The sequence below is a fragment of the Indicator indicator genome, chromosome 18 (assembly GCF_027791375.1).
Source record: "Indicator indicator isolate 239-I01 chromosome 18, UM_Iind_1.1, whole genome shotgun sequence".
NCBI classification, from domain to species: domain Eukaryota; kingdom Metazoa; phylum Chordata; class Aves; order Piciformes; family Indicatoridae; genus Indicator; species Indicator indicator.
This window is the reverse complement of record NC_072027.1, coordinates 5073450-5098675: the sequence shown is the minus strand read 5'-3', so window position 1 is coordinate 5098675 and position 25226 is coordinate 5073450. Positions and strand designations below refer to the sequence as shown.

Genomic DNA, 25226 nt, shown 5'->3' with positions numbered 1-25226 from the left:
TCATGGCTTTAGAGCAAGTAAGAAATCCCTAACTGCACTGCAGAACACAGACAGCAAATAACCACCCATTAATGGTACTGAGCTAGGTGTGCACCTCTCATGTAACTTAGAATCTCCTGATGTTTCAAGAGGGTTTGGACATTGTGTTCTTTGGCAACCAAAGGAAACAGCTGGATACCACCTTCATTAAGTCAACAAAGTCATTTGTTTCTTTATAGAAACTGTCCCTTCACCAACTCAAGTACTGACCAGAGTAAAGACATGTAAGAAAAGCTTCTGCTAGCTGATGTGGTAGAAAGACCCAAATGAAGTAAGCAACCTGTCTCTAGAATCCATTCTAACAGTCCCAGAATAGAAAAGAAAGGTCTCGGTATCAGTCATTTGCATAAACAAGCAACTACAGATTCTCTTTTTATGTTGATATTCATGATCTCTGGCTGAGTTGAAAATTTGACTGAGTGAAATGAGATTCCCCTTATTAACCTCAGTCTTTTTCTCTTCAAAAAAGTAATGGGAAAATGGGATTGTTTTCAGAGAACTGAAAGTCTGATTTGTATATGTAACAAGCTACTCCATATTAAATCCACAGAGCATTTTATAAGCCTCCACATTATAAAAGCAATTTGTTTCCAGACAGTGGAGATTAGCTGGTTTACTCTTCACCAGGACAAGCTTTTGGCCATATTGTGCCTGTTGCCCATACTGAGCTTCCAGAGAGGAGCCTGAACTCCTTGCACACAGCAGACTATTAATGCCATGGTCTGAATCAAGAACAGTTTCAACAGGCTGGGAGTTTTCACTGCCACTTCCCTCTGACAAACTAAACATTGCCACCTACCGACTGCCAAACCCTGAACTTTAAATGAGGGTTTTATTCCCCACTCCTAGACACATTGCCTAAGACACACAACAGAAGGCTGTAAGGAAAGAGCATGACAGATAAGGAAAGCATAAATCGATGCCTGATAATCTCAGCTATTATTGTTACTTGTTTTGTTATGCTGTTGTAGCTACTTTGAGATATCAAGTTGTAGTCCAGGTCTTGATTTTGCAGCATGACTGTCAAGCACATTTTCATAACAGAAGACCATAAGAACATAAGAGACAGCTGTGTGAATCTGAGGACAACTACAGTTTCTTACAAGCTTTACAATGGCACCATGCATTCTAGATTTGATAGTCCAGGGTAGAGCTTGAATGCTGTGGCCCAAATAATCTAGTAAAAGTAACAAAAAAGTTGTCCAGGGAGGTGGTTGGGGCCCCATCCCTGGAGGTGTTTAAGGCCAGGCTGGATGAGGCTCTGGCCAGCCTGATCTAGTGTGAGGTGTCCCTGCCCATGGCAGGGGGGTTGGAACTGGATGATCCTTGTGGTCCCTTCCAACCCTGACTGATTCTATGATTCTAACAACTGATGCTGCTTTTCCAAGATTCTTCCAAACCCACTGCTTGACAAGTAAGTAAAAAGCCCATGATGATTCTCGTACCATCCAGCTCCAGCAGCCTCAAAGATATAACTAAACCCATGATTTTAATTATTCATGTATTTACATTGTCAACAAGAAATACCTATAGAGTCACAAAAGTTTGTCACAGCGTATGAACGAGAGTTCTGTTTCGCAGATGCTGCACGTATTCTTTTGCTTGGTCAAAACCAGTCTTTGGTGGCTCTGGAGGAGGAGGAGGACCTTCCACCAACTTCACAAAGTAATGGCACCTGGAGATCTTCATGATGCCAAACATGCCTTTGCCATGGTAACGGATCCGCTTCACATAGTGGCCTCTGCCTGTGATTGATGCAGCTGAAGGAAAAAGGCATGAGGGAGCGAAGACAATTCAGTCAAGAATAAACTATCACATCTCTGCAGCTGAAACACTGCCTTGCCAGGGGATTTTTTTATGACTGCACATAAAAAGTTAATTCTGCTTCAGATTCTTTCCACCATCTTTCCTCTACTGCATTTAGCAGATACTGCTACAGAGGAAGCCGTGAGTTGAATTCGCACCATTCAAGAGCACCAAAAAGATGAACTTAGAAAGCATGTGGGCAAAGATAAATATGTGGTAAAGGACAAACCTTAAAAGAAATTACACTGAGCACTTAATATTGCCTTCAGAAGAGCTGTATAATCTAGTAATTCCACTGCTTTTCAGCAGTTTGTGTCATGAATTTCTGTTGCAGTCCTACAGACTTCATTTCCCCCCTCCCTGGCCTTTCTCCCTTTATTGCATTCATCATAGATATTTTCATTATCTACACATCCAGTACTGCTCTAGCAGATAAACCTTCTTATGGTAAAGGCCTGGAGGGCTCCAAAGGATTCTAATCAAATCTGCTCCACAATCCAGGTTACTTCAAGCTTATGAGGTCAGCTTCACATTTATATCATATTTGGTAAAACAGGAATTTTTTTCTTTGGGCCTAAAACAAAAACCTTACAAGTAAATATCTCTCAAACATTTTTTTAAAGGCAAGAAAGTGCTACAGTTATTACAAACTTACCCTGTAATCATCTGTAACAAAAGCCTTTTTATTAGGAAATCTACTGTCAGTATTAATTTACTTTCATACTGTTTCTTACAGAAGTTTAGATTGCTATCCTGCAAATCTAGTAGTACTAGCCACAGATGATGCCTCCAGCATCTATGTTTGTTGGCCACATTAAAAAGTAATTAAAATTTCCTGCTTCTTGCCTAGTCTTTCAGAATCATGTCAAGCATCTTCTTCTTCACAGCCTTCTGTTCACAGAGGCAGCAGAAATGCCACTCTTAGATGAATACATCTTAAACCCAATGCATCTTGCAGATGCCAGAAAAACATTGGTGAGACACCAACTACAACAAACTGATGGTCAAAGGCTCAAGAGCCACACTAACTTCAGTGGTGCTGCTGCAGGTACCTTTCCTGTCTTGGTAAAGGTAAGTTTAGCAGAAACTGTCCTCTCTTCATTTCTGCTGATTGGAAGTAACAAATTCTTATTAAGTGTAAAACTTTTTCATGTGGTAGGATGAAACAAGAAACAAACGTACCTATATGTAAATTTGATTTGAATTCAACGTTGTGATTTCTTACTGCCATTTCCTGTGCTTCTAACAGAACCTGTAACAAAAGGAGAAGAAATATTGAGTAGGAATTTAAGCAATGTTATTTCTGATTACATGGAAGAAACAGTTACAGAAAAAGTATTTTATAGAAACCAAATTTTTTAAAAGACCTTTTAGACAAGATTCTTTGCATATAGACTGGAAAAAAGCTACAAGACAACTTTTTTAATATTTTTGGGGAAGAAAGAGTGGAAAAGATGGTTCTCATCAGCTTTTGTCAGCCTTCCATCCATGGATCTTTGATTAATTAGACAAACTAGAAAAAAAAATACAAAGGTGCACAAAATGAACTTAAGCTACTCAATATTTTCAGCTAATCCAGGACATTGCTTTGTCATATTGCCAGAAATCAATGCTTTGACCAAGAAAATGAGTAATTTGATACACCTAACAACTACAGTGTGTGAAAAGCTTTCATGCCTCTACAGAACCGAGTCCTTTCCCTGATGAGATCCTTTGTCTCTGACAATTTTAAGGCCCAAAGCACATAGATGTAGCAGCCATTATTGACAAGGACTCAGCATTATTTACCATTTGACACCAAGTACCCACATGTGATTTATTATCATTACAAGTTAAAACAGCCAGCACAAGTGACCCCTGTCTATTGCTGAGCCACAATACTACATGACTGCTACAAAACTGTGCTGTCTGAATGTGTTCCAAATGGGCTGAACAGGAACATGGACAAGTACAGAAAAATCTCCAAACTTCTGGTGGCAGGTATTGATTTTAAGTTTTCATGAAAGCAGCAGAGTTAAAGAATAGCACTACATACCTCTTTGATCACCTTTGCTCCCTTTTTATCACTAAATTCCATCTGAGCGAGAGCTTGATCAATGGACATTCCTTGGATCTGCAATCAAAGTGTTAACTCCTGTAATTACAAATATTTCCCTTCTCTTACTCAGAAGACAGCATTTAAGTTATTTTGCCATTACAAAGAGAAAATCAAAAGATTTCAGCTTCCTTAATTAGCATTTCTTCAATGTAGTAAATGTGTTAAAACTTCTGAGCTAAATACTGAATAAATCTTGTTAAAAAACATCATCCTTCAAAGTTCCCTTTGCCAGCTACTACTACACATGAAAACTCTTCCACAGTGCATAATCTGCCTGTGATCCTGGGTACACATCTGAGAGCATACTTGGATAAAACAGCTAAACCAAACCACAAACAACTATTGGCCTGCACAGAGGTATGCCTTCCCCAGGGTGCTACAATGAAGATGCACATTAGACTGTGCCTGAACCAGGCTGTTAAGGCAAATACAGAAATTAAATTTTGCATTCTAACAGATACAGGATGTCAGGAGCACAGGATGTTAGGGGTTGGAAGGGACCTCCAGAGATCATCAAGTCCAACCTCCCTGCCAGAGCAGGACCATATAACCATATAATCTAGTGCAGGTCTATATATATAATCTAGTGCAGATCCAGTGCAGATAGAGTACAAAGAACTTTTTGCTTACCAGTTTTGCCAGATACCACATCTTTTCGTGGCTGTATTTTATATCCCTCCGACAGTGATATACTGCCTAGGTGCAGAAATAAGAACTTAGTAATTCTGCTGTGAAAACAAGAAAGGAGCACACATGTCTGCTCCACAATCTGTTTTCTTACTAGGAATAAAGTAGGTGTGACTCTCTCTACTACACCATGAACATAAATCAGGCATACTTTTCACATGTGGAACAGAACACCTTGAAAAAAAATGTAGCTAGCATGCAGGAAATTTGAAAACCATCTTAAGAGATTTAGTTTGTAAATAGAAGTTTCTGAAAAGGATGAACAGAAAATTCTTTTATCATCTTTTCCTCTCCTCCTCTTCAGCTTTCCAAGCAGTCTAACACTGACAGATCCATTCAGTCTCCAAGTTGTTGGCTTGTTCTCAAGTCAGATTACTGAGATAGCAACTAAACAATATTACCAGAATGAACTTAATTAGCTTTTCAGAAATGCAGGCAGTTTCAAGTTTGATTGGCATGAAGAACTGTCTCCAGACTCATTTAATGTTATAACTGTACCAACAGGGACCAAAACTACCTAGTAAACTTTACCATCAATACAATTTGGAAAAGAGATGGCATTCTTTATGAACAGGTAAAAAACTGATTTAATAAGTGAGTTGGTCGATAACTGCATTTTCACATCCACTGCATTATTCAGCTCAGTGCACTGCATCTATGCCTATGTCTTAGGCCATAATGTCCATAGTCTAAAAAATGCCTGTTCTTTTGAAATGCAAATACTTTGCTGAGCAGTATGCAAACAAATGCCACAATACATTAATTCCTAATGAAGAACAATTGCAAAGCTGTTCAGAAATTGCCTAACACAAGCACATAAAGAAATTCACAGGTGCGATCCTTACTGCTGGTCTGCGAGGTTCCCCAGGAAGCTGTGGAGGGTAAACAATCCTGTTCTTCTTCTCCCATTTCCCAGCTTTCTGCAGATATGTACTTGTGTGGATGTATGACAAAGGAAGAAGGCTACTGGATGCTAGCCACCTGCAAGACATGACCACAGTCTTTGCTGCTGAGCACAAGAGCTCTTTGTCCCTGCCCAGTTTATCTGGAATATAATTCAAAAAGAAGCCTCAAGCTTTCTAAAGCAAACCATGAACCATAAGTGACACTGTTAGAGCATGAGATTCCACATTCAGTGTCCCTGGATTGTCACACAAGGACATAATCATAGTCAACATTCTGAAATTTGAAAGGAAAAATACTTTCAAAAGGCAATCAAATCCACATAAGCCAATCAATAGCAAAACTCAGCTCGGATGCTGAAAAAACCAAGCTACCTTTTGCCCCCTGCTGACTAGATAAGGCAGAACTGTGCACCCACTCCTAACTACAAGGAACAATTGTGTTCAAGACTAGATACTATGAGTTTTACTAAGGCTGGAACAGCTTCATGTGGGTAGCCAAACTGTGCAAAGCAGCTTAAAAATGATTGGCAAACAAGGTTTGTATATCATATACGAGTTCAAATAATATGGAATATCAGTTTAATACTTAGAAATCTCACCCACTGAAACCACAATTCATCATCACTAACTGTGATTTCATCAATTGCCACAGGAATGCATTTAACATGTACATTAATAAAACTTTGTAAGTTAACAACTTAAGTAGTGATAAAGTCTTCTTGGTATCAGCAGAACACATTAGCATATTTGACAAACAAAGAATCTCACACTCCTACTGTAAGGTATCCTGACGTCATGTGAAGAGCAACTGTTATTTATCATAACTTTAGGAGAAAAAGGACACAAGCACATTGTAAGCAGAAGAAATTAGTGACAATCCACAAATGGAAGTACATTCTGCATGAGTCAGTAAGTAGAACAAGAAACAGAAAAGCTCTCTAGAATCATGCATAACCAAAAATACATAAACTAGAAGAATTAAGTAAAAGAAACAATTAATATGTAACCCTGTTTAACTACAAGGCAGTAAAGCAAAGTACAGACAATGTAAGTCTGTTTCTTCTTTCTCAGTGAGCCAGGTCTCTGCAATTTACTTTGCTCTAGCTCTGCACTTTGCAACCTTTCTGAAGTCAGGGCAGCAGTAATCTCACAGCAGAGCTCTGATATTCCTCCAGGCTCAGATGAAATACCAGCAACCACAGAAAAGCAATGACTGGGGAAAGGGCAGAGGGGAACAACAGGTCAGCCAGAAGAACATGAATATCCGATGGGAAGAGGTCAGGGGAGAAATGTCAGCATGCCACAATCTTCGAATACATGGAGAGAAACTGCAGAGGCACAGAGCATTCCCCGCAGCTCCGAGGTAGTGTGAGAAACCAGTAAGAAGGCTGAACCAGGAAACTCGAGCCACCAGCCTCAGGGAGCCCCTGAGCCCAGGGCGCAGGAGGGCCGAACCTGCTCCAGAGGGGCGACAGAGCCAAACTCACCTCTCCGGCTGCGCCCAGTTCAGGAGGCCGCGCGCCCAGACACTACCTGTAAAGAAAAAGCACAGTGAGCAAGAATAAGCAAGCGAGAGACACCCTCCCAAGCCAGCGCTCCACTTCGTCCCCTCAGACTCACCCACACCAAGCACCCAGCGCGCAGCCATCTTCCCCGCCGGCACTTTACGGCAGGCGCGCTGGCGTACACTCGGCGAGGCTCCTTGTTTGCGACGGCGTGCGCGGCGCTTGGCGGCAGAACCCGCGGCGCCGTTGGGTGGCCCGGAGCGGCTCGGGGCGATGGCGGCGGCGGGCGTGCGAGTGCTGCCCGCCTCACCCAACTGGTACAGCAGCCGCTGCAGCGACGCCAGCAGTGATGGCCGCCTCTTCGGCTTCGCGGCGAGGCACCGAGTCTGCTTGCTGGATGTCGGTAGCGGCGCCACTGCCGCACCCACGTTTTACGGTACCGGCGCAATCTAGTCCTGCGGGGGGCCTTAGCCACGCGGGACCTTCGCCCCTTGTGCTTTATAGCATCGTCCTGGCCACGCGGGGCTGCTGAGCCACCGAGAGCAGGGCACGTGGGGGCCGGCGGAAGCCCCGGGGGTGGGGGGCGTGGGGTGGATTTGGGAAGATGCTGTTGGTTCACGGGGGTCCTATCGTGGTCTCTTGCTGTCCCTGTAGGGGAACTCATCGGGCACACGGAGAGGATCTCTGGGTTCGCCTTTTGCCACTGCCCGGGGCAGAGCAGCCTCTGCGCCAGCAGCTCCGACGACGGGAGCGTCAAAATCTGGGACACGGAGACATTGGCTCCGGTGGCGGATTACAGTTTACACCAGGTAGGGTGCCCGCCGGGAACCGCTGTCCCGGGGACCCATAAGGGTGAGACAGAAGGAGCTCGCAGGGTGGGGGTTTGTAGGTCTTGCACACAAAGCAAAGGTGATGTTACTGGAACCAGAAGTGAATTTCAAACCCGGCGAAATTAAAGCCTTTGAACGCTTCTGGGCAGCTTTTTTCTGTACCCTGAGGACTGCAGTGTTGTTACATCATCTTAATGAATTGTGGGTTACCCTCAAAGCCTCAGGAAGCAACTATGATCGCAGTGAGTGCTCTTGCACTTAACTCAGCTTACTTTCATCTTTTCAGCAAGTTACTATTTCACACAGGACAGAGTAAGAACGTAGATTTTATACAGTTATTGTCACTCAGGGCAGCATATCAACAAATGCATCAATTGTACCAAAGCCCAGCAGAACAGAAATGCTTTAAAGTAATTGAGCTGATGCTGGGGAGCGCTCAAAGATTATTTTCTACCTATTATTCCATGTTAGAGGGTGGTAAGAGAGCTTTAAGTGTCTCCAATCCTCTTTCTTCAGAACATGATCTCAGCATTGCACTGGTCACCTCTTGTGAAAGATCTGATTGTATCCGGTGATGAAAAAGGTGTCATCGTTTGTTACTGGCACAACAGAAGTGACAGCCAGCAGTTCTTCCCAGAGCCTCGGACAATTTTTTGTCTCACTTGTTCTCCTCACAATGAAAACGTGGTGGCAATTGGGTAAATATTCATTACATGTTGTTTTCCCTTCCTCTGCAAGAATCTTACAGTGAATTTTGGCTATACTGCTTGTAAGATTAAGAGGTTTTAGTGGCTGTTCAGTTGGATTTGGTAGACCTGCAAATCCATAACAACGTAAGGGTCTGGGTGTGGTTTGCATCTTTGAAGTTTCTTAGAACTATTGTTTTTTAAGCAGACTTGATTGGAAGCTGTATTACTAACAAATCAGTGTCATTCCTGAAGCCAAATCTGCTCATTGCACTTCTTGAAAAGGCAGCTGCAGGTACACCAGTGCTGTACTGGAGGTCCTGTTGACTATTAGTCTGCTAGTCCCATTGCTTCCTGTGAACTGGCTTCTCCATCTGTTAATATGGAGATAGTGGTCCTGGTAAAGAGATCAGAAATTGACTCAGATATTATTTCACAAGGATCTGAGAGTCTCTTCATTAATTTAAGTCTCTGTTTTTAGCTACAAGGATGGCATGGTGGTTATAATTGACATCAGCAGAAAAAGAGAAGTACTTCATCGGCTAAGAGGCCACGACGATGAAATACATTGTTTGGCCTGGTGCCCTGTGCCTGGTGAGGAAAGGTTACCTGCTTGGCAAGATGAGCTCCAAGGTTTGTAAAAGTAATTAATAGTTTGTGAAGTAATTTTTAGTTTGTGTAAATGTCCTTTAAGAGAATTTAATACCTTCTAGAAAGCAGTGAAGCAAAGGCAACTGATACAAACAAATATATTTTTAGTTAACTTTTATAAAGTTTTGAATTTTAAAGTATAATAACATGACTTCAATGGTATTCAGCAGTTTCTTCAGAGGAAAGCAAAGTTCCAAATGGGGAGATGACACAGGACACAACCACAAAGAAAGGTTGTTACTTGGCTTCTGGGAGCAAAGATCAGACCATACGAATCTGGAGCTGTACTAGAGGCAGAAGTAAGTAAGATAATAACGTGAGATACACAACAATGTGGTAGAAGAGGTCTTCTCTAACTGCAGCCTTCATCTGCTGACTTGTTAATGCATGGGGAGCACACTTAAAGCATCAGAGAATTTTGGTGTACTAGGTCTAGATGATCCCTGTTGGTTCTGTAGGTGTAATGACTTTGAAGTTGCCACCCATGAAGAGAAGAGGTGGAGCTGTCGATCCTGCTGTTAAGGAGCGCATTTGGCTGACTGTTCACTGGCCTTCTGGTCGATCCACAGACATTGTGTCCAGCTCTTTTGGGTAAGTAGGGCACACAACAGCCTGAGGACTGCAGCTTCATACTTGACAAAGAGCTGGGAGGAAACTTTGACCCCTTCTTCCTTCCCAGTATTACTTGAGAGAAGATAGTTAGAGTGGGGGTTCAGTAATAGAAAACTACTGTTTGTCCCATAATTTTAACAATCAAACTGAAAGCTGTCTGCTAATGGTGCTAATTGTGGGTTTGCCCATCTAATGGGAGAAAAGCAACATGTCAGTTTACAGTGTGTTAGCTATGGATGTCATTTGCAGGGTTGTGTTTGCACGTCTGTATCCGTGCACATGTGTGCCCGTGGAGTAGATCTGTGTCTACCTGCATTACACTTGCAGTTGCAGTATGTATTTGTGTAATACACTCTATATGTAACCTATATTCTTTTGAAGTGAACAATGAAGTACACACTTGAAATTTTGCAGAGGAGAATTGCTGCTCTGGGATTTGACCCAACCTGGAAAACGCAAGTGGACGCTTCTAGGATCTTCAGAAGGACAAAACCACTCCCGCATTGTGTTCAACCTGAGTCCTGTGAAGCATCCAGACAAAGAGCTCCTTTTATCCATTTCAATGGACAGAGATGTAAGAACTATTTACAACATTAACATAAAAATAGCCTATATGCTTAGACTGAGTGAGGCTACCCCTTACAGGGCCACCAGTTTTCTTCCAAAGTGGGTTTATTGTAGCATTTTATAACATCATTGCTTAAAATTGCTTTGGAGCACAGGTTGTGTATATTTTTGTCAGTTTATAAGCTCAATCTCTTACCATGTTGGAGTGAATGGCTTATGACATTATGCACTCAATAGTAAGCATTTGATAAAGGGAGTTTGCCATCCCTTTTGCCTGTATGTTTCAATTTGAAAAGGGCTGTATGTTTTTTCCTTCTTAAAATAACTTGTACAAACTAAAGCATCTACTGAAAAAGAAATAGTAGGCTTTTACAGGTAGTAGAGCACCTCCTATTTTGAAGCCAGAAGAGTGCCATAGTATCAAAATATAATGATTTTTGTCTATTCCATTACAGTCTTCCAACTACTGCAGCCCTGTCTGTGACACAGTCCTCTGGGTGCAGGTCACATACCATTGTCAAGCCTTGAATGCGACCCTTTGATTTTTCATCTCAGTCGTGTTTTGTTATTCCTTGTCTTACCAGTCAGTACAATTAACCATTCCTTGTTCCTTAAACATTCTTCAGGTGAAGTGCTGGGACCTATCAACTCTTGAATGTTGCTGGACCATGCCCTCACTTGGGGGATTTGTCTATAGTCTTGCCTTCTCCCCTGTGGACACAGGCTGTCTTGCCATCGGTGTTGGAGACAGCATGATCCGGGTGTGGAATACTTTGTCCATGAACAATATCTATGATGTTAAAACCTTCTGGCAAAGCATAAAGTCCAAGGTTACAGCAGTAAGTGTGCTTTTGATTCCTTTTTTCTCTTGACTCTTTTCCTCCTCTCACTTTGTTTTTCTCTCTGAAGAATATTTCTCTTTCACTCTGAAGAAGGTTTTCCCCAACTCAAAATCTGTAAAGGCAAGTTACTCCTTCTGTACTTCATTCAAGGCATCTTAGAATCTGGCAACACATTTTTAAACCTTTTTTTTTTTTTCAGGCCTTCTTTTAGACCTTTTTACAGCCCTAGGTGTTTATAGTACATCTAGTGAAAATCAGCTGAAGTCCAGCTGACTGTTAATTACATTTTCCCTTTTATTCCTCCTTTGTGATCCTTTCTTGCTTCATCTGTGGCTTCCCTTGCCCTGCTAGGAAGCTTGATATATACAAAAAACAGCATGGATGTCTTCAGGTAGCCAGAGGTTACTCCCTGGTAAAATTGTTGGCAGAATTAAAAATGTGGTGGTTGTTCTTGTTCCCACCAGAAGTTTTGTAACAGTCATACAATGTTTTCTACTTTTATTTTGTAATGGAGATCTAAAGCAGTACTTTAATAATTTTAGTCCATTTCATTTCATCACACAGTAGCTGGTGGGGGAGAGTCTCTAGTACTCAGATAAAATGGCTATATAGTTTGAAGGGTTGGGTGTAAGAGGTGGTGCTTGTTCATCAGTTTCAATGTTTTCCTTTTGTTTATAAATCAGAAATAAAGTGTCCATGGCTTGTGCCAGTATGAGTCTCTTTCTGTTTTGCTTATAGTTAGCCTGGCATCCAACTAAGGAAGGCTGCTTGGCTTTTGGAACAGATGATGGAAAAGTTGGCATATTTGACACTTTCTCCAGCAGGTAAGAAAGTGAAGAGCAGGATTAAATTAAAATTAGTCAAACAGTTGGATTTTTCAGTACATCTTTTCATCTCTCCATTATGACTGGTAGCTTCTAAGGTAATCTTGCTCGAGTGGCATGACCAGAGATATCTGTTGGAGGTCATCAGTGAAGGAGAACTTTAGCCAGAAAGTCATTCTCAGAGAATGAAGAGCAACAAGCAGGTGCATGCCATCAGGACATCACATTATGTGTTCAGTAGTGTCCTACAGGAGATGTTAAGGAGGGCTTGGCTGACTCATTGCTTTAGTATGGACACCTGGTGTCTGTTTTCACCACTGGAAATACATTGCTTTGATATTTATTTTTTTTTCCATTGCTGAAATCTGACTGTTCCTTCTTCCTTATCTTCCTGCCCAGTGCTAGGAATAAGCCACCTCAGATCTCCAGTACTTACCACAAGTGGACTGTATATGCATTAGCCTGGGGGCCTCCAACTCCTCCTCTGTCTTCTGGTGAGTCTTTGGGTTCCTTGCTGCAAAGTTGCAGAGCACGCAGATGCCATGAAATTGAAAAAGAGCCCCGTTTGTCAATCCTTTCTAGCAGCTAAGAATGCATTCTGCTTGAGAAATTGTTCACAGTTTTGCAAGACAGCAAAACAATCTCTTCTAGTTTTTGAATTCTAGTAGCTTCAGGAAGTAGGTGGGAGTAGAGTACCACACCTCTGCACTTACCTCAGGGTATTAACTGTCACATCCAGCATGGATTCCTTTGTTCCAGATGTATGTTTCTGCAATTTGAACCGAACAGAAGAGCTCTATTAGCTGTTCTTACACAACTTCAATTTTTTTCTTAAGTACCAAACATCAAAGGTAATTTTAATGCCTGCAGTGATTGTGCTAAGGAGAGATCTGTTGGTAGAAATGAGAGGTCATTGCAGAGGTTTGTGAGAAATTTCTTGCTGCCAGATCACAGCCAATTGAAGCAGGTCCATAGCCTCTTAAAATAATGCTTTTGATTTATAGTGGGAGTGTTCACTTCTGAGACTGATGAAAAATATAGTATATTGAGCTTTTACTTCTCTCTTGGATAGGAGGGGAAGATGAACAGCCCTCTGTAACTTTATATAGTTGTGCTGGAGAAGGTATTGTTTTTCAACACAACCCCTGGAATCTCAGTGGAGAGGCAAATGACATCAACAAAGTTATCCGAGACACTAATGCAATTAAAGTGAGTATGATTTGGGGCTGCTTTATAATGGATTCTTGGTAACTATACTGTACTTTCCATGACATAGTTTACCTGTTTGCCTCTGAAAAAGGATCTTCTTTTTTTCTCCACTGTTACCATGGCACACCTGTTCCTGGCACCAGTTACTTAATTTTCTGCTGTTTAGTTTATACAACCAGAAAAGAGTTGAGATGCAGGCTCTGTTTTTTCAAGCTGTGTGTGACTCTTTAACATAATTAACTCACACATAGATTTCCTGTTTCAAAGCACTTTGAGTAATATTCTGAATACTATCATAGCTTAGATCAAGTGGTGGACATGCATGAATTAACTATCTCAACTTTAGTTCTCTTCTTTCAAACATCAACTTTTCTAACAGCAGTTGCTGTAAAGACAGTCATCGTTTTGCAGGAATCTGTTTCCATTTATGCTGCAGCTAGTGCAGAGTGGTTGGTGATAAATACCCATAACATCTTCTCAAGTATGATCAGTCATTTTTTAGCTGAAAATACAAGATTTGTGAAATGGCTTAGTTCTTGAGTTGCTTTAAGTCAGCATATGTCAGCTGAAGTCAATCAGATTATGTTGATTTCTATCAGTTGGGTTTTGGCTTCTTCTTAGAGTAGAAGACTCACTGGGAGTTCAGAGACCAATGGCACAGGCAATGAGATGATCTGGTTTAGGCATCTAATTTGTAAGTAGCTTTCATCTGAAAGGATAGAAATAATTAAGCTTTGATTTCTCTTGAAATATGATAGAATTTGCTTACAATGTCTGGAGCTTTCCCAGGAGCATAAGAAGATTGAGTATCAAGGTCCTGTTGGAATCCAGACAGATTTCCACTGAGACATGTCACTGAACTGATAAAAGTAATCACTGGTTCTTGCATCAGTTCATTCCTCTTCCTGCTCAGGCTTGTGTCACTGCTACAAAATGCAGTGGACCCTTCTGTGACTTTGGTTTTGCAGACTGAATTGCCACTCTGTCCAGTTGCCAGTCTTGTTCTGCCAAAGGCATGTGAGAGACAGATTTAAGAGTTGTTGGCAATAGCTGTGTCTTCTTTCTACAGCACAAGCTGCCTGCACGTACAGAGATCAGCTGGAAACCAGATGGCAAACTCTTGGCTCTTGGCAATGAAGATGGGTATGTTTCCCTTGTAGGTTAAGGCTGTGTTTGTGCTGACCCTGACTAGAATCACTGTAGTGAAGCAAGAGTACTTTCTATTGCCCTGGGTAGTCTCTGTCCTTTCACTGCCAATGTATTTGAACTGTGCTAATGCAGCATTCATTGCTGTTACTTGGTTTAGCTGCTCTTGGCGTGGAGGTTCCACATCATCACATTACATTATTTTTCAAGGATCCACTCATGGTTGAAACACACTTTTACTCATGAACTTAAATGAGGGGGTTGAGTTGCATCCAGAAAATAAAATCTCGTTTATTCAACTCTGTTTCATGTTCTATTACTCTGCTCATGCAGAAGAAGAACAAAATAGCCATTTTCACTGACTAGTGGAATTCTTACACTGTTCTTACATTTCAGCTCCATTGAAATATTTCAGCCACCGAACTTGAAGTTGCTCTGCACCATCCAGCAGCATCATAAACTGATTAACGCCATCCGTTGGCATCATGAGCACGGGAGCCAGCCCGAGCTGAGTTACTTGATAGCCTCAGGCTCAGTCAATGCCATTATTTATGTGCATAACCTGAAGAGTGTCATAGGTAACAGTTTGCATATTATATTCCTAGTCTTGACATCTTGATTTGGATTACTTCTGGTTTGTCTTGCTGGCCATACTTGATCTGTTTCTATTTGGTTATAGAGAGCACTTCAGAAACTCCTTTGACCATAACAGAGCCTTTTCGTACTCTGGCTGGGCACACAGCTAAAATCACAAGCCTTTCTTGGAGCCCCCACCATGAGGGAAGATTGGTGTCTGCTTGCTATGATGGCACTGCACAGGTATTGTTCCACAGCCACTCAAAAGTGATACTTCTTTTAGTTTCAAATAATCTATCCTATAGTGTGTTAGAACCAGAGCAACTAAACAGCAAAGCTTCTTGTGTGAGCTAAACTATTGAAGTACTGCAGATTTACCCTTGATAACCATCTCCTCCTTCTGGATAGCAGGTACTTGGCTGTTTTTGCAACTTGCAAGTTGATTTCTAAGTCTGTCATTATCATATGAACACTTTTGGATCCTTAAAAAAAGAAAGCTGTTATGCACATGTATTGATGCAAACAAAGGAATCCCTGGCTCTTCTCCATTTGCATGTTGGTACAAACACCCTAAAAGAGAATTTTGTACAAGTGCAAGTCACTGAAAAGAAAATGCAGAAGGGGAAGATGAAACTTTCTGAGCAATTGGTTTTCTTTCTTGTTTGTAAGGTTTGGGATGTTATGAAGGAAGAACCACTCTGCAACTACCGAGGGCACCAGGGCCGGCTGCTGAGTGTCCAGTGGTCACCAGTGGACTCAGATTCTGTTTATACAGGAGCAGATGATTTTTCAGTTCATAAATGGCACATCTCAAAGCAGGAGCATACACGGCCTCCTCTGGGTAGGTATAGGCAAGCAGACAATGCCTTCCTGAAGATGAAGCTAGAGCTGGGAAATAGAGCTTTGCCTTGTTTGAAATAGTATGATTAGTTCTGAAGTTGAATTCAAATCTGCCTGTTTGGAAACAGCCTTGATCTTGAGGGCCAGACAGCTACAATACAGTATGCTACAAATCTCATCAGATAATATCAGGGTAACTCTTGCAAACTTTTTTTTTTTTGCAGGCAAAAAGAGGACAGAATGGGAGAAAAAGAAAACCACGCAACCAAAAGTCAAAACTAAGAAGAAGAAAAAGCCTGTTGAAAAGAGTTCAGCCAAGCAGGATCTAAGTGATGCTACAAATGGAGATGAGAGCATGAAGGAAATGTTGCTAGAGGAAAATGGAGTATCAGACCGTGAAGGGGAAAAAGCTCAGGAGGCAGAGGTGCCTGATAAAGTCTCCATGACTGGTAATAGTCAAATCATTGTTGTTCAGTGATTCCCAAGCAATGTAGCCCTCAGAGCATCACCAAGGTTAACATTTTCATGCAGATTTTCCTCTACGATAGTCTTCTTGAAAATGCTCACATGAAGGAAATAGAGTTCTGGAATAAACTAGTTTAGGATTGATTTGCTTTAAATAAGATTCTGGCCTGGTGAACAAATTTACAGTGTTGGGGCCATCATTTTTTGATCAGTGTTGCCTTCTGGTGATAAATCTTACAATACTGGTGGATCTTTGTTGGTGTCTGTTGACATCTTGTTTAGCTTTCTGACTGTTCTATGATACTTTGTTAATATTTCCTTTCCCTAAAAGGCTGTTAAGTTCTATGGCAAAGCTTGGTTTCTGTATATTTCAAAATCATTGTTTATCCTTTTTCTTTTATCACTTATCTCCAGTGTCCAAGGATACATCTTCATCTGCATATGATTATTCTTCATTCAGCTTGCCAAAGCCTTTTGTGACCCAGAAGACCACTCCTGTGAGAAAGGATCCACCTAAAGAGAAACCAAGTCAGTATATTTCAGGGACTTCCAATAGTCCTGCCTCATGGCAGAGTTCCATAATCTAGGCTTCTGTTTGGCTACAGCCTCCCTTCCTAATATGACACCAAATTAAGTGCCAGAGAAAGAAGAGAGCATGCTTTTAAAGCCTCTTGGATGTTTTAATGCTGCTGCTTTTATTTGCCCTGCTTGTCAGGTCAGTTGAGTAGTTGTTTATTGTGAGCTTAGGTCCTGCCTTTTAACTGCTGGTTTAATCCTAGGCAAGATGGGCAGAAGAGTAGGCAAAGTGATCAGTGAGTGATCAGTGTTCAGAAGTCAGAATTGCCACAATAGAGATGCATATAGGACTTAAGCATCTGTTTTCCTCTGTGAGGAAGAGGAGGGTTCAGAATGTGTTGCAGAATTCTGTTGTAAGAGAGACTTTTAACTGTGCAGCAGTGACTAAAACATGTGGGTGGTGTTTTGTTTTTTTTTTTTTTAGCTCCTGATACCTCTTTGAAGAAGAGGAAGCCTCGTTCTATTCTACCTTTCAGCACATTCATGGATCACAGGTCAAAAGATGAGTTGCATCAGGACTGCTTGAGGCTGGCTGCATGTCTGAAAACCAAAGGTATCAGTCTAAAACTGAAATATTTGGAGGGTGGGTGCTCTGAAGTGTTCAGAAGCATATGTCCAAGGGCTAGACTTTGACCACGAAACATTTTTTGGGTTTTTTTAAACCCTTTATCAAAGTGTGTGACTAGTTGTGGTCTCTTATCTAAGTTCTTTTGCAGTGTTTCAGTGCTCTGTAGCCACTCCAGACAGGTTTTGAGTAGGATCCTGTGTTGTGGGGATAGTGTAGAATTGTCTGCATACATGCAAAGTGGTTTTCACCTTCAAAATCTAACAGAGATGTTTGTACTCTCACAGTACTGTCCCTTAGATGATGTGAAGGAACGTGCTGTGTTTGATTCAGAATAAATGTTCTGCACAAAACACAGTCCTTCTACTCAAACTGAGATGGGAGTTCTAAGTGTTGATCTGCAAGTTGTTAAATCTGTACAGGAAAGAAAGTAGAAGGCAGAAGTACTCACCAACAGTTGAGTGTAATGGAGTGGGAGAGTGACCTGGCAGGTTGCAGTTCCCAGTCTTGTACCAAATCTTAAATATTTATTCTTTTCCTCTGGTTTAGATGATGATGAAGATGTATCCCCTGACCTCAAGGATCGCATCCACTTGGGGCTGTTTGCAGACAGGGCTTCTCTGCACAAGATGATTGATGTGGAAGGTAAGTGGGATAATGAATCCACTTCACAGTATGCCCATTGTTAACTGCTACATTCCAGGAGAAAGCAAATTAGGAAAACCGTTTGGATTTTCTTTACTGTGGATTGAAGTGCAGGATTAAGAATGCTGGTCTGTGTGAAAAGGAAAGACATCTTTTCCCCAAATAGTTTTTACATCTTTCAGATGCAAACCTGCAATACTTTAACCCTGAATAATCCTCACTGGTGCCAAGTTATTTTACTGTAGTAAATAATGATACTGTGCTCAGGCTGATAGAAGTGTTGTTTGCTTCCAACAGGAAAAAATCACCTGGAGAATGGGCATCCAGATCTCTTTCAGCAGCTCATGTTGTGGAAAGGAGATATGAAGGGTGTCCTCCAGGCAGCTGCTGAGAGGGGAGAGCTGACAGACCAGCTGGTAGCAATCTCACCAATGGGTATGTTCATTCTTCCAACACATAAGTAGATGGAATTATCTGCCAAAGGTAGTCTTGTTCTGATTGTTCTGGATTAGAAACTCATGATTGTTACTGACTGGGAGGATGTTGCTTCTTTGACTGCTTGATAACAAAAATCAAACACAAAACATGTCCTAGTTATGACAAAGATATGAATGTTTCCACAAGCACCTTTGGGCTGGGATAGCAGGAAATAAAGAGTTGTTTCCTTTGGGACTTCTTGAAGGAGCAGCCCCATCCTTCCAAGCACAAAGTTGGTTCTTTGTAGTATGTAGCAGTCCTTCCACCTTGCTGTTGCTTAAATATGCTTCTAAGCTGTTTTACTGGTAGTGAAGTCCTACAGGTGTGTTCAAGCTCTAGCTTTGCCCTGTTGCATTGACTCAGTGACTTGTGTTAGGGTAGTGAAGAAGCAAGAAGCTAATCTGGGCAGAGAAGGGGTACCTGGTGAAGAAACCAGTGACCGTGTCATCCCACAGTAATTCTTCCAGCTTTGACTCCAGTGACTGCTTTCTCTTTTGCAGCTGGATACCAGGCCTGGGTTTGGACAGTAGAAGCCTTTGCAAAGCAGCTGTGTTTTCAGGAGCAGTATGTGAAGGCTGCCTCCCACCTCCTGTCCATCCATAAAGTGTATGAGGCTGTCGACCTTCTGAAAGTGAACAATTTTTACAGGTTGCTATATATTCATGTTTAGGATTTGCTCCTGTTTTCTAGTGTGTTATATTTTGACACTTTGACTTTTTCTACACAATTAACTTTTCTGTCTGGTTTCTCTCACATGCATTAGGGAAGCAATTGTAATTGCTAAAGCCAGGTTGCGTCCAGAAGATCCAATTCTGAAGGATCTCTACACCAGTTGGGCAGCTCTGTTAGAGAAAGATGGTCATTACTCCATGGCTGCCAAATGGTGAGTGGCACTGGGAAGAAGACAGAATTGGTTCCATGTCTGAAACAAAGACAGTTCTTGGGTTTCTAGCAGCTGAAATGTGTTAAGTGGCCTGGTTATTACTTCTCTAAGGTGCTTTCTGAGCCTGATCTAATGAGACTCCTGCTTGAAGCTCCAGAGGGCAGTTAAGAGCAGAATGTCCAAATGCCATAATACAGTAGAGCCATATCTTTCTGTAGACATCACTGGTAGTCTTTGGAAACTAGTTCAGCAAGACTAAGGTTAGGATGTATATGAAAAGACTGTGATGTCTCCAGCCTTTCCACTGGAAACATGCAGTGCAACTCAATTCATCCTGAGTTTCTTGAGGCCTTGGCTGATAACCTAATCACTGGGTTATCCTTCCTCAACACTAGAGTGTTACTATCAAATATTTTGACTGGCAGTGTCCTTTGATGCTGATTTTAGTCCTGACATTTTTGAGGGTGTTCACACTGGTGAAAAGATTCATCTGAAATCTACTGTGTACAAACTTTGTCTCTTGAATCTGTTTATTTCTCATCCAAGCTGTGCACCACCAGAAGTTTTCAGTATGGGTTATTAGGCCATGTCACTTTCCCTTTCTAACTCTACGTCAAATCAGGCATTGTATGACTGTAGCAAACTTTGGTAAGGCAAAGTGATGAGAGCTCTGGGAACCTGTGGAGGATGCAGGTTTATCTTCCTTTGTGTGTGAGCGTGCCAGTGGGTTGTAACACAGTTTAGAAGCAGTGCTGCAGTACTAATCCTGTCAATTTGCTCTTATCTTATTTCAGTTATTTGGGGGCTTCCTCACCCTATGATGCAGTTAAGGTGCTGGCAAAAAAGGGGGATGCGACGTCCCTTAAAACTGCTGCTGAGCTTGCGCTGATATCTGGAGAGGAAGAGTTGTCAGCAACTTTGTCTTTCAGATGTGCCCAAGACTTGCTGTTATCCAGGAACTGGGTGGGAGCTCAAGAAGTCCTTCAGCAACATAAAACTTTATTTGTGAGTCTGAGCATTTCCTTTCTGCTTTCTTTAGCACTGTCTCTCTCCAGATTAACTTGATCTGTCAGTAGTCCATGGGTAGTCCTCTGAGTCTCAGAGTATTTTTTCTAGAAGTTTATTACAATGATTCTACCAAAACCTATGTGCCTTTGCAGAGGCAGAAGGCCTCTGGATGGAAGGCATGTAGGCTCTGTGCTTGTTAATTATATTAGAGGTAATTGAAAAAAAGAGTTTTGAGGGTTTTTTAGGTTGGTTTTGGGCTCTTTTAAGTATATAATGCTGGTCATGAAAAGAAAAAGTGAAGGAAAGCATTTGATGTGTCCACTGAAGAAACAAGTGAGCTGACCCTTAAGTCCATCTGCTGAAGGTTTAATCTGTCTTAAACCTAATTTGGTTTTTGTGCAGACTGAGAAGCAGAAGGCTCCCTTGGCTTGTTCTGAAATTTCCTTCTGGTCTCTGAATCTCTATCAGCATTGTTCTGTTCGTAGCTGCAATTGTGAAACAGTCTATCATCAACAAGCTGCTACTCGCCATGATGCTCCTAAATCTGTCTACCTGCTGTAGTCAGTAAGGGATTGTTTTTTCTTTTAGCAGCAGCAGCTCAGTGCCTTCTTGTTGTTGTTGTTGTTGTTAAAGGGACAAAGACTCGTTTTCTGCCTTAACGAACTGCTTTGCAAGTGCCTTAGTGACAGAAACCCCTGTGACCGAAAGAGCCCTGTGCCTCCCTGTTACCACAGCTGGGAGCTGAACAGAGAGGCCTCATTTCTGGACATGGTGATAGAAGTGTGGCAGAATGTATTAGGCATGGACACCACTGAACAAATCACGTGTGCACGGGAGCAGCTGCACAGTATTGAACATCCTCCATCTACCAGAAACACACACCCAAAGCAGGTAAATGGATTTAGATCTGTATGCACAGTAAAACTCAGCTACTTCATGGTGCCAGCTGCTACCAGGGACTGGTATCTGCACCCTGCTGCAGGATGAGGTTATAGTCTGGGAGAAGTAGTGTCCCATGCAGCTGTGACAGCTTGTGTAGCCACCAGTTTGTTTCTGCATTGCTTTCTGTGCAGGGTGAGAACTGGTGCATGGTGTCAGTGCTGAGCATTGAGATCTGCTGGCTGGGTGGGAGAGCTCAGCATAGCTGAGTAGTCTCAGCAGTGATTCAGGGTTATGTGTTGGACTGTGGGGAGAGGCAGGGCTGCTGCTTTTTGAAATACCCTGGAGTTCAGAAGATCTGTTCGCAGCCTGGTGCTCCTCTTCTCTCTGAATGCACTGAGTCACTGACCTCTCTCATCTTCATCCTGCTTTTCATGTGTTGGTAGGATACATGGAAGCACAGCTGCTGATTTTACAGATACAAGTAACGTAGAACTGCTGTTTCCTGCATGAGGGAGACAATGTACATTGCATTGTTGTTAAAATTGCTTTTGGTTGTCATGTGCTTCTGGGCTCTTCCCCAATGGTCATAAGCAGTATGTAATTGATACCTGGCAGTACAACTATAACTTGTGCTCTCTGGTGCTTCCTCTAGGTGCTTTTCCATATCTCCCATGACCTGACCCTTGCAGCCCTGAGTTATCAGACTGCAACTTGGGATGAGGCAGTGAAAAGTATTGTTGGAGCTGTGACCCGCAGTTACGATGCTGGTAATTTCACTCTGATGCAAGAGATTTGCAGTATCATCCTTCCTGAAGGTAGGTCTCTTCATGTGAATCTCCTGGCACCAACAGATTGGAACATCTTCCTTGTAAGCACAGCTGTGTGTCCATTACTGTTACATCCTCATGTTTAGAAGGAGCAAGACATGCCCACATATATAGAAACCACTGGAGTTTGGCCAGTGCAAGGGCTGTTGGGCCATCAAAATTCCTGAATGTGGAAGGAAGCTCAGCAGTGTCAGCTGGTGTGGGTGATGGAGAAAACTGAACAAATTCTGTTCTGTAAGGGAGATCAGGACATTGAAAAGCTGCACTCTGACACAGTCCCTCCAATCTGCCCTTACCTTCCTTCTCTGCAGCATAAGAATTGATTTTTGCAGCTCTTTATCACGTGAATACCCTGACACGTAGCCTGGGACCAAGGTATTTTGCTGTAGATAATGCAAATGTGCAGTTTCATGCTAGCTAGAACAGGGTATTGTGTTTAAAAAGATGCCAAAGATGCCTGCCTCCGTTTTTCTGCTTCCTGCACCGCTCTGGCAGCATCTGAGTAAATCTCTGGTTGGGGTCTCCAAGATAGTAATTAATTTCGTAGGATTGGTCTTTTTCTTTGGAAGTCTCTATAATCTATTTGTAATCCTCTTTTCATTTTTAGGTTGTAATAACCTGAGACACAAACTGGACAGCACAGATTCTCAGAGCATGGACGCTTGCAGAAGTTTGGAAGCCTTTGTGGCTTATGGAGTGCTGTATGACCTGTGGTGGAAGCAACCCAAAGACTCCGCTGTCTTGCAGAAAGCAGTTTTGGATCCTGAGCCGTGTCCCAGTGAGCAGACAGCTCTTGAGAAGGGTTATGTTTCAGGTCAGCTCTCCTCTGAAGAAACTGCTGATCAAGCTGCAGTTGAGATGGATGAAAACCACTGCAATACAGCTGAAGTTCCCAGGTGTGAGGCCAAAAGTGACTCGAAAATTAGCTCGGTTGATTTGGTGGATGGGCAGTCAAAACTGATTTGCTGCAAAGTGCTTCTTTCTGAAGAGTTTGCTGCTCTACAGAACACCCAGAGAGATATAGCTGAGGTCCAGCAGATTTTAGCAGATATGATCCACCAGCATCAGCAGCAGAGGAACAATTTCCAGGAAAACACAGATGGAAACACCCAGATGGAAAGCAACCTGCAGCAGAGTTCAGAGACAGAATCAGACAAACCATGCTCTGACAGCAACCAGCTGAATTGGTAAGCTTTGGAACATGAATGGACTAAAAAGCAGTGCTTCTAGCGTGTGTTTGTGTAGCACTTTTCTTGTTTAGCTCAGATTGCCTCTGATCTCTGGCTTGTCACCCAGGGACACTTCATTTACAGCTCAGAAGTTTTGCATTTATGTGCATAAACTTACTACAGCTGAGTAACTTTCTCATACACAGGGCATGTTTGTACAGTGAATAAACAGAGTAGCTTGAAAAGGAGAGGAAATGAAAAGCACAAGCATGATCCAAGAGGCCTTTCTCTCTGTTAACTATTATCTGGGCTTCTGTGGTCCTTGTACAGGAGGGATGCTGTGCAGTCATTTGAGAAAGCTACTCATGACATCTGCTCTTCCCTTGACAGTAAAGATGAAGTAAAGGAAGCAATTACGCTCCCCGAGCTAACGAAGCAGCTCCTAAAAGCAAAGCAGAAACTAGCAGAATTTCCAGACAGTTTAAAGGTAAGGTTTCAGAAGAGACTGAAGAGGTGGTCTTATAAAAAAAAAAAAAAAGATTTTTTTTTAAGGGCAGCCTCACCATAGAATCCCTTTCATACAGAAGGTAGGGAGCAGGGATTTTCTTTGTGATCTGAGGAAAGCTTTGAGAGCAAATTTACCCAGGGCATCAAGGTGATGTTTTTCTTTCAAGTGTTAACTTCCTCCATGCAGTTGGAAAGGGTGGGTAGAGCTCCTACATGGGGGAACTTGGTGGGATATTCTGTATCAATCTCCCCCATGCATTTTAAAAGTAATCCCTTGCTTAGAATTCTGTATGAAAAACCAGTTTTGATAAAGGTATAAAAGGGCCTTTATACATGAGGAGCTGGAGAGACTACAAATCACCAATGAAAAGAACATGTCCTAGGCTGTCTTAGAGCCTTCTGTTCCCTAGTCTGTAATATAACTAATCATAGTGATTGTGCAGGAGGCAAACCTGGTTAAACAGGAGCTAATGTACTGGAAGAAGAGATAGAAACATGTCTCACTTAGGACTGTCTGTACCAAAGATACTATAAGGCAGTGTCTCATGTAGAGAGCTGGCTGCCTGAATATGTTGTACTTGAACAATTACAGCTAAAAGAACAGACATCAATCACCTCATGTTCCTTTCTCTGCAGGTCTTCCCATTCCCTGACGTGCTGGAGTGCTGCCTTGTGCTCCTCCATCTTGAATCCCAGTGCCCTCCTGAGCTGCACCAACAGGCACTGGATCTCCTTAGGAAACATGGTAGTGCAAGTACTTACAAAAAGGCTGTCAGGAGGTTCTTGACATGACATTGTGAAACCAACCTGTCTCCCTTGAGCTGCATGCAGCTACTTAACAGCAAGGCTGTTCTTTCTTGAAGGCTTGTTTTGAAGGCTGTGGTTACTTTGGATGAAACTACTCACTTGTGGCCATCAGCTGCTTAAGATTGTGATAGAAAATTGAAAAGCAGGAGGTTGTGGCCTTGAACTGTATACAGGATTTCTGTATAGTCTTACTTCTTGGAAGGTGTGTTAATGAAAGCTCTTGCCATTTCTATGTAAGGGAAACAGTTTTGAGCAGCTCTATCAGTCTTGCAGCAGTGGAAGAACAGTAGGACCTCAGGAAAAAACAATGGTTTCTGTAAGTAAACTGACCCTTAAGCCAGTGTTGTTCTTCCATTGTGAGTTTATTTTCCCTCCTTTAAATAAAGTCTTCTACCACCATGAATTGGCATTTGCTTGGTTAGAAATCAGTATCAATCAAGGCTTAAAAATAAGCCTGGGTAGTTTGCTGGTGGGTTGGTTTTTTTTTTTTTTTTTGGTTTTTTTTTTGTTAAATGCACTGCAGAAATCAAACTCAGTAAATGAAAACAAATACATGCTATGACTTAGCTTTGTGTTGGTGAAACCACCTGTA

At 42.0% G+C, this 25226-nt stretch overlaps 2 protein-coding genes across 2 annotated transcripts; one reads left to right on the top strand and one right to left on the bottom strand.

Annotated features, from left to right (window-relative positions):
- Positions 1-1527: 1527 nt before the first annotated feature.
- Positions 1528-7184, bottom strand: MRPL22 (mitochondrial ribosomal protein L22). The gene is made up of 7 exons (XM_054389253.1): positions 7156-7184; positions 7023-7068; positions 5476-5611; positions 4574-4639; positions 3881-3958; positions 3028-3097; positions 1528-1799 (listed from the first exon to the last, which is right to left on the bottom strand). Exons 1-7 carry the CDS (start codon positions 7181-7183, stop codon positions 1588-1590), a joined length of 636 nt encoding a protein of 211 aa, XP_054245228.1. The 5' UTR covers position 7184; the 3' UTR covers positions 1528-1587.
- Positions 7185-7313: 129 nt separating this feature from the next.
- GEMIN5 (gem nuclear organelle associated protein 5) lies at positions 7314-24730 on the top strand. The gene is made up of 28 exons (XM_054389368.1): positions 7314-7476; positions 7695-7849; positions 8387-8568; positions 9038-9189; positions 9375-9506; positions 9666-9798; positions 10234-10393; positions 11013-11225; positions 11967-12052; positions 12452-12546; positions 13125-13261; positions 14331-14404; positions 14804-14985; positions 15087-15226; positions 15653-15824; positions 16048-16272; positions 16703-16816; positions 17289-17417; positions 17979-18074; positions 18372-18509; positions 19052-19199; positions 19315-19434; positions 20229-20439; positions 21076-21333; positions 21977-22139; positions 22759-23338; positions 23711-23807; positions 24464-24730. Exons 1-28 carry the CDS (start codon positions 7314-7316, stop codon positions 24617-24619), a joined length of 4611 nt encoding a protein of 1536 aa, XP_054245343.1. The 3' UTR covers positions 24620-24730.
- The last annotated feature ends 496 nt before the right edge of the window (positions 24731-25226 follow it).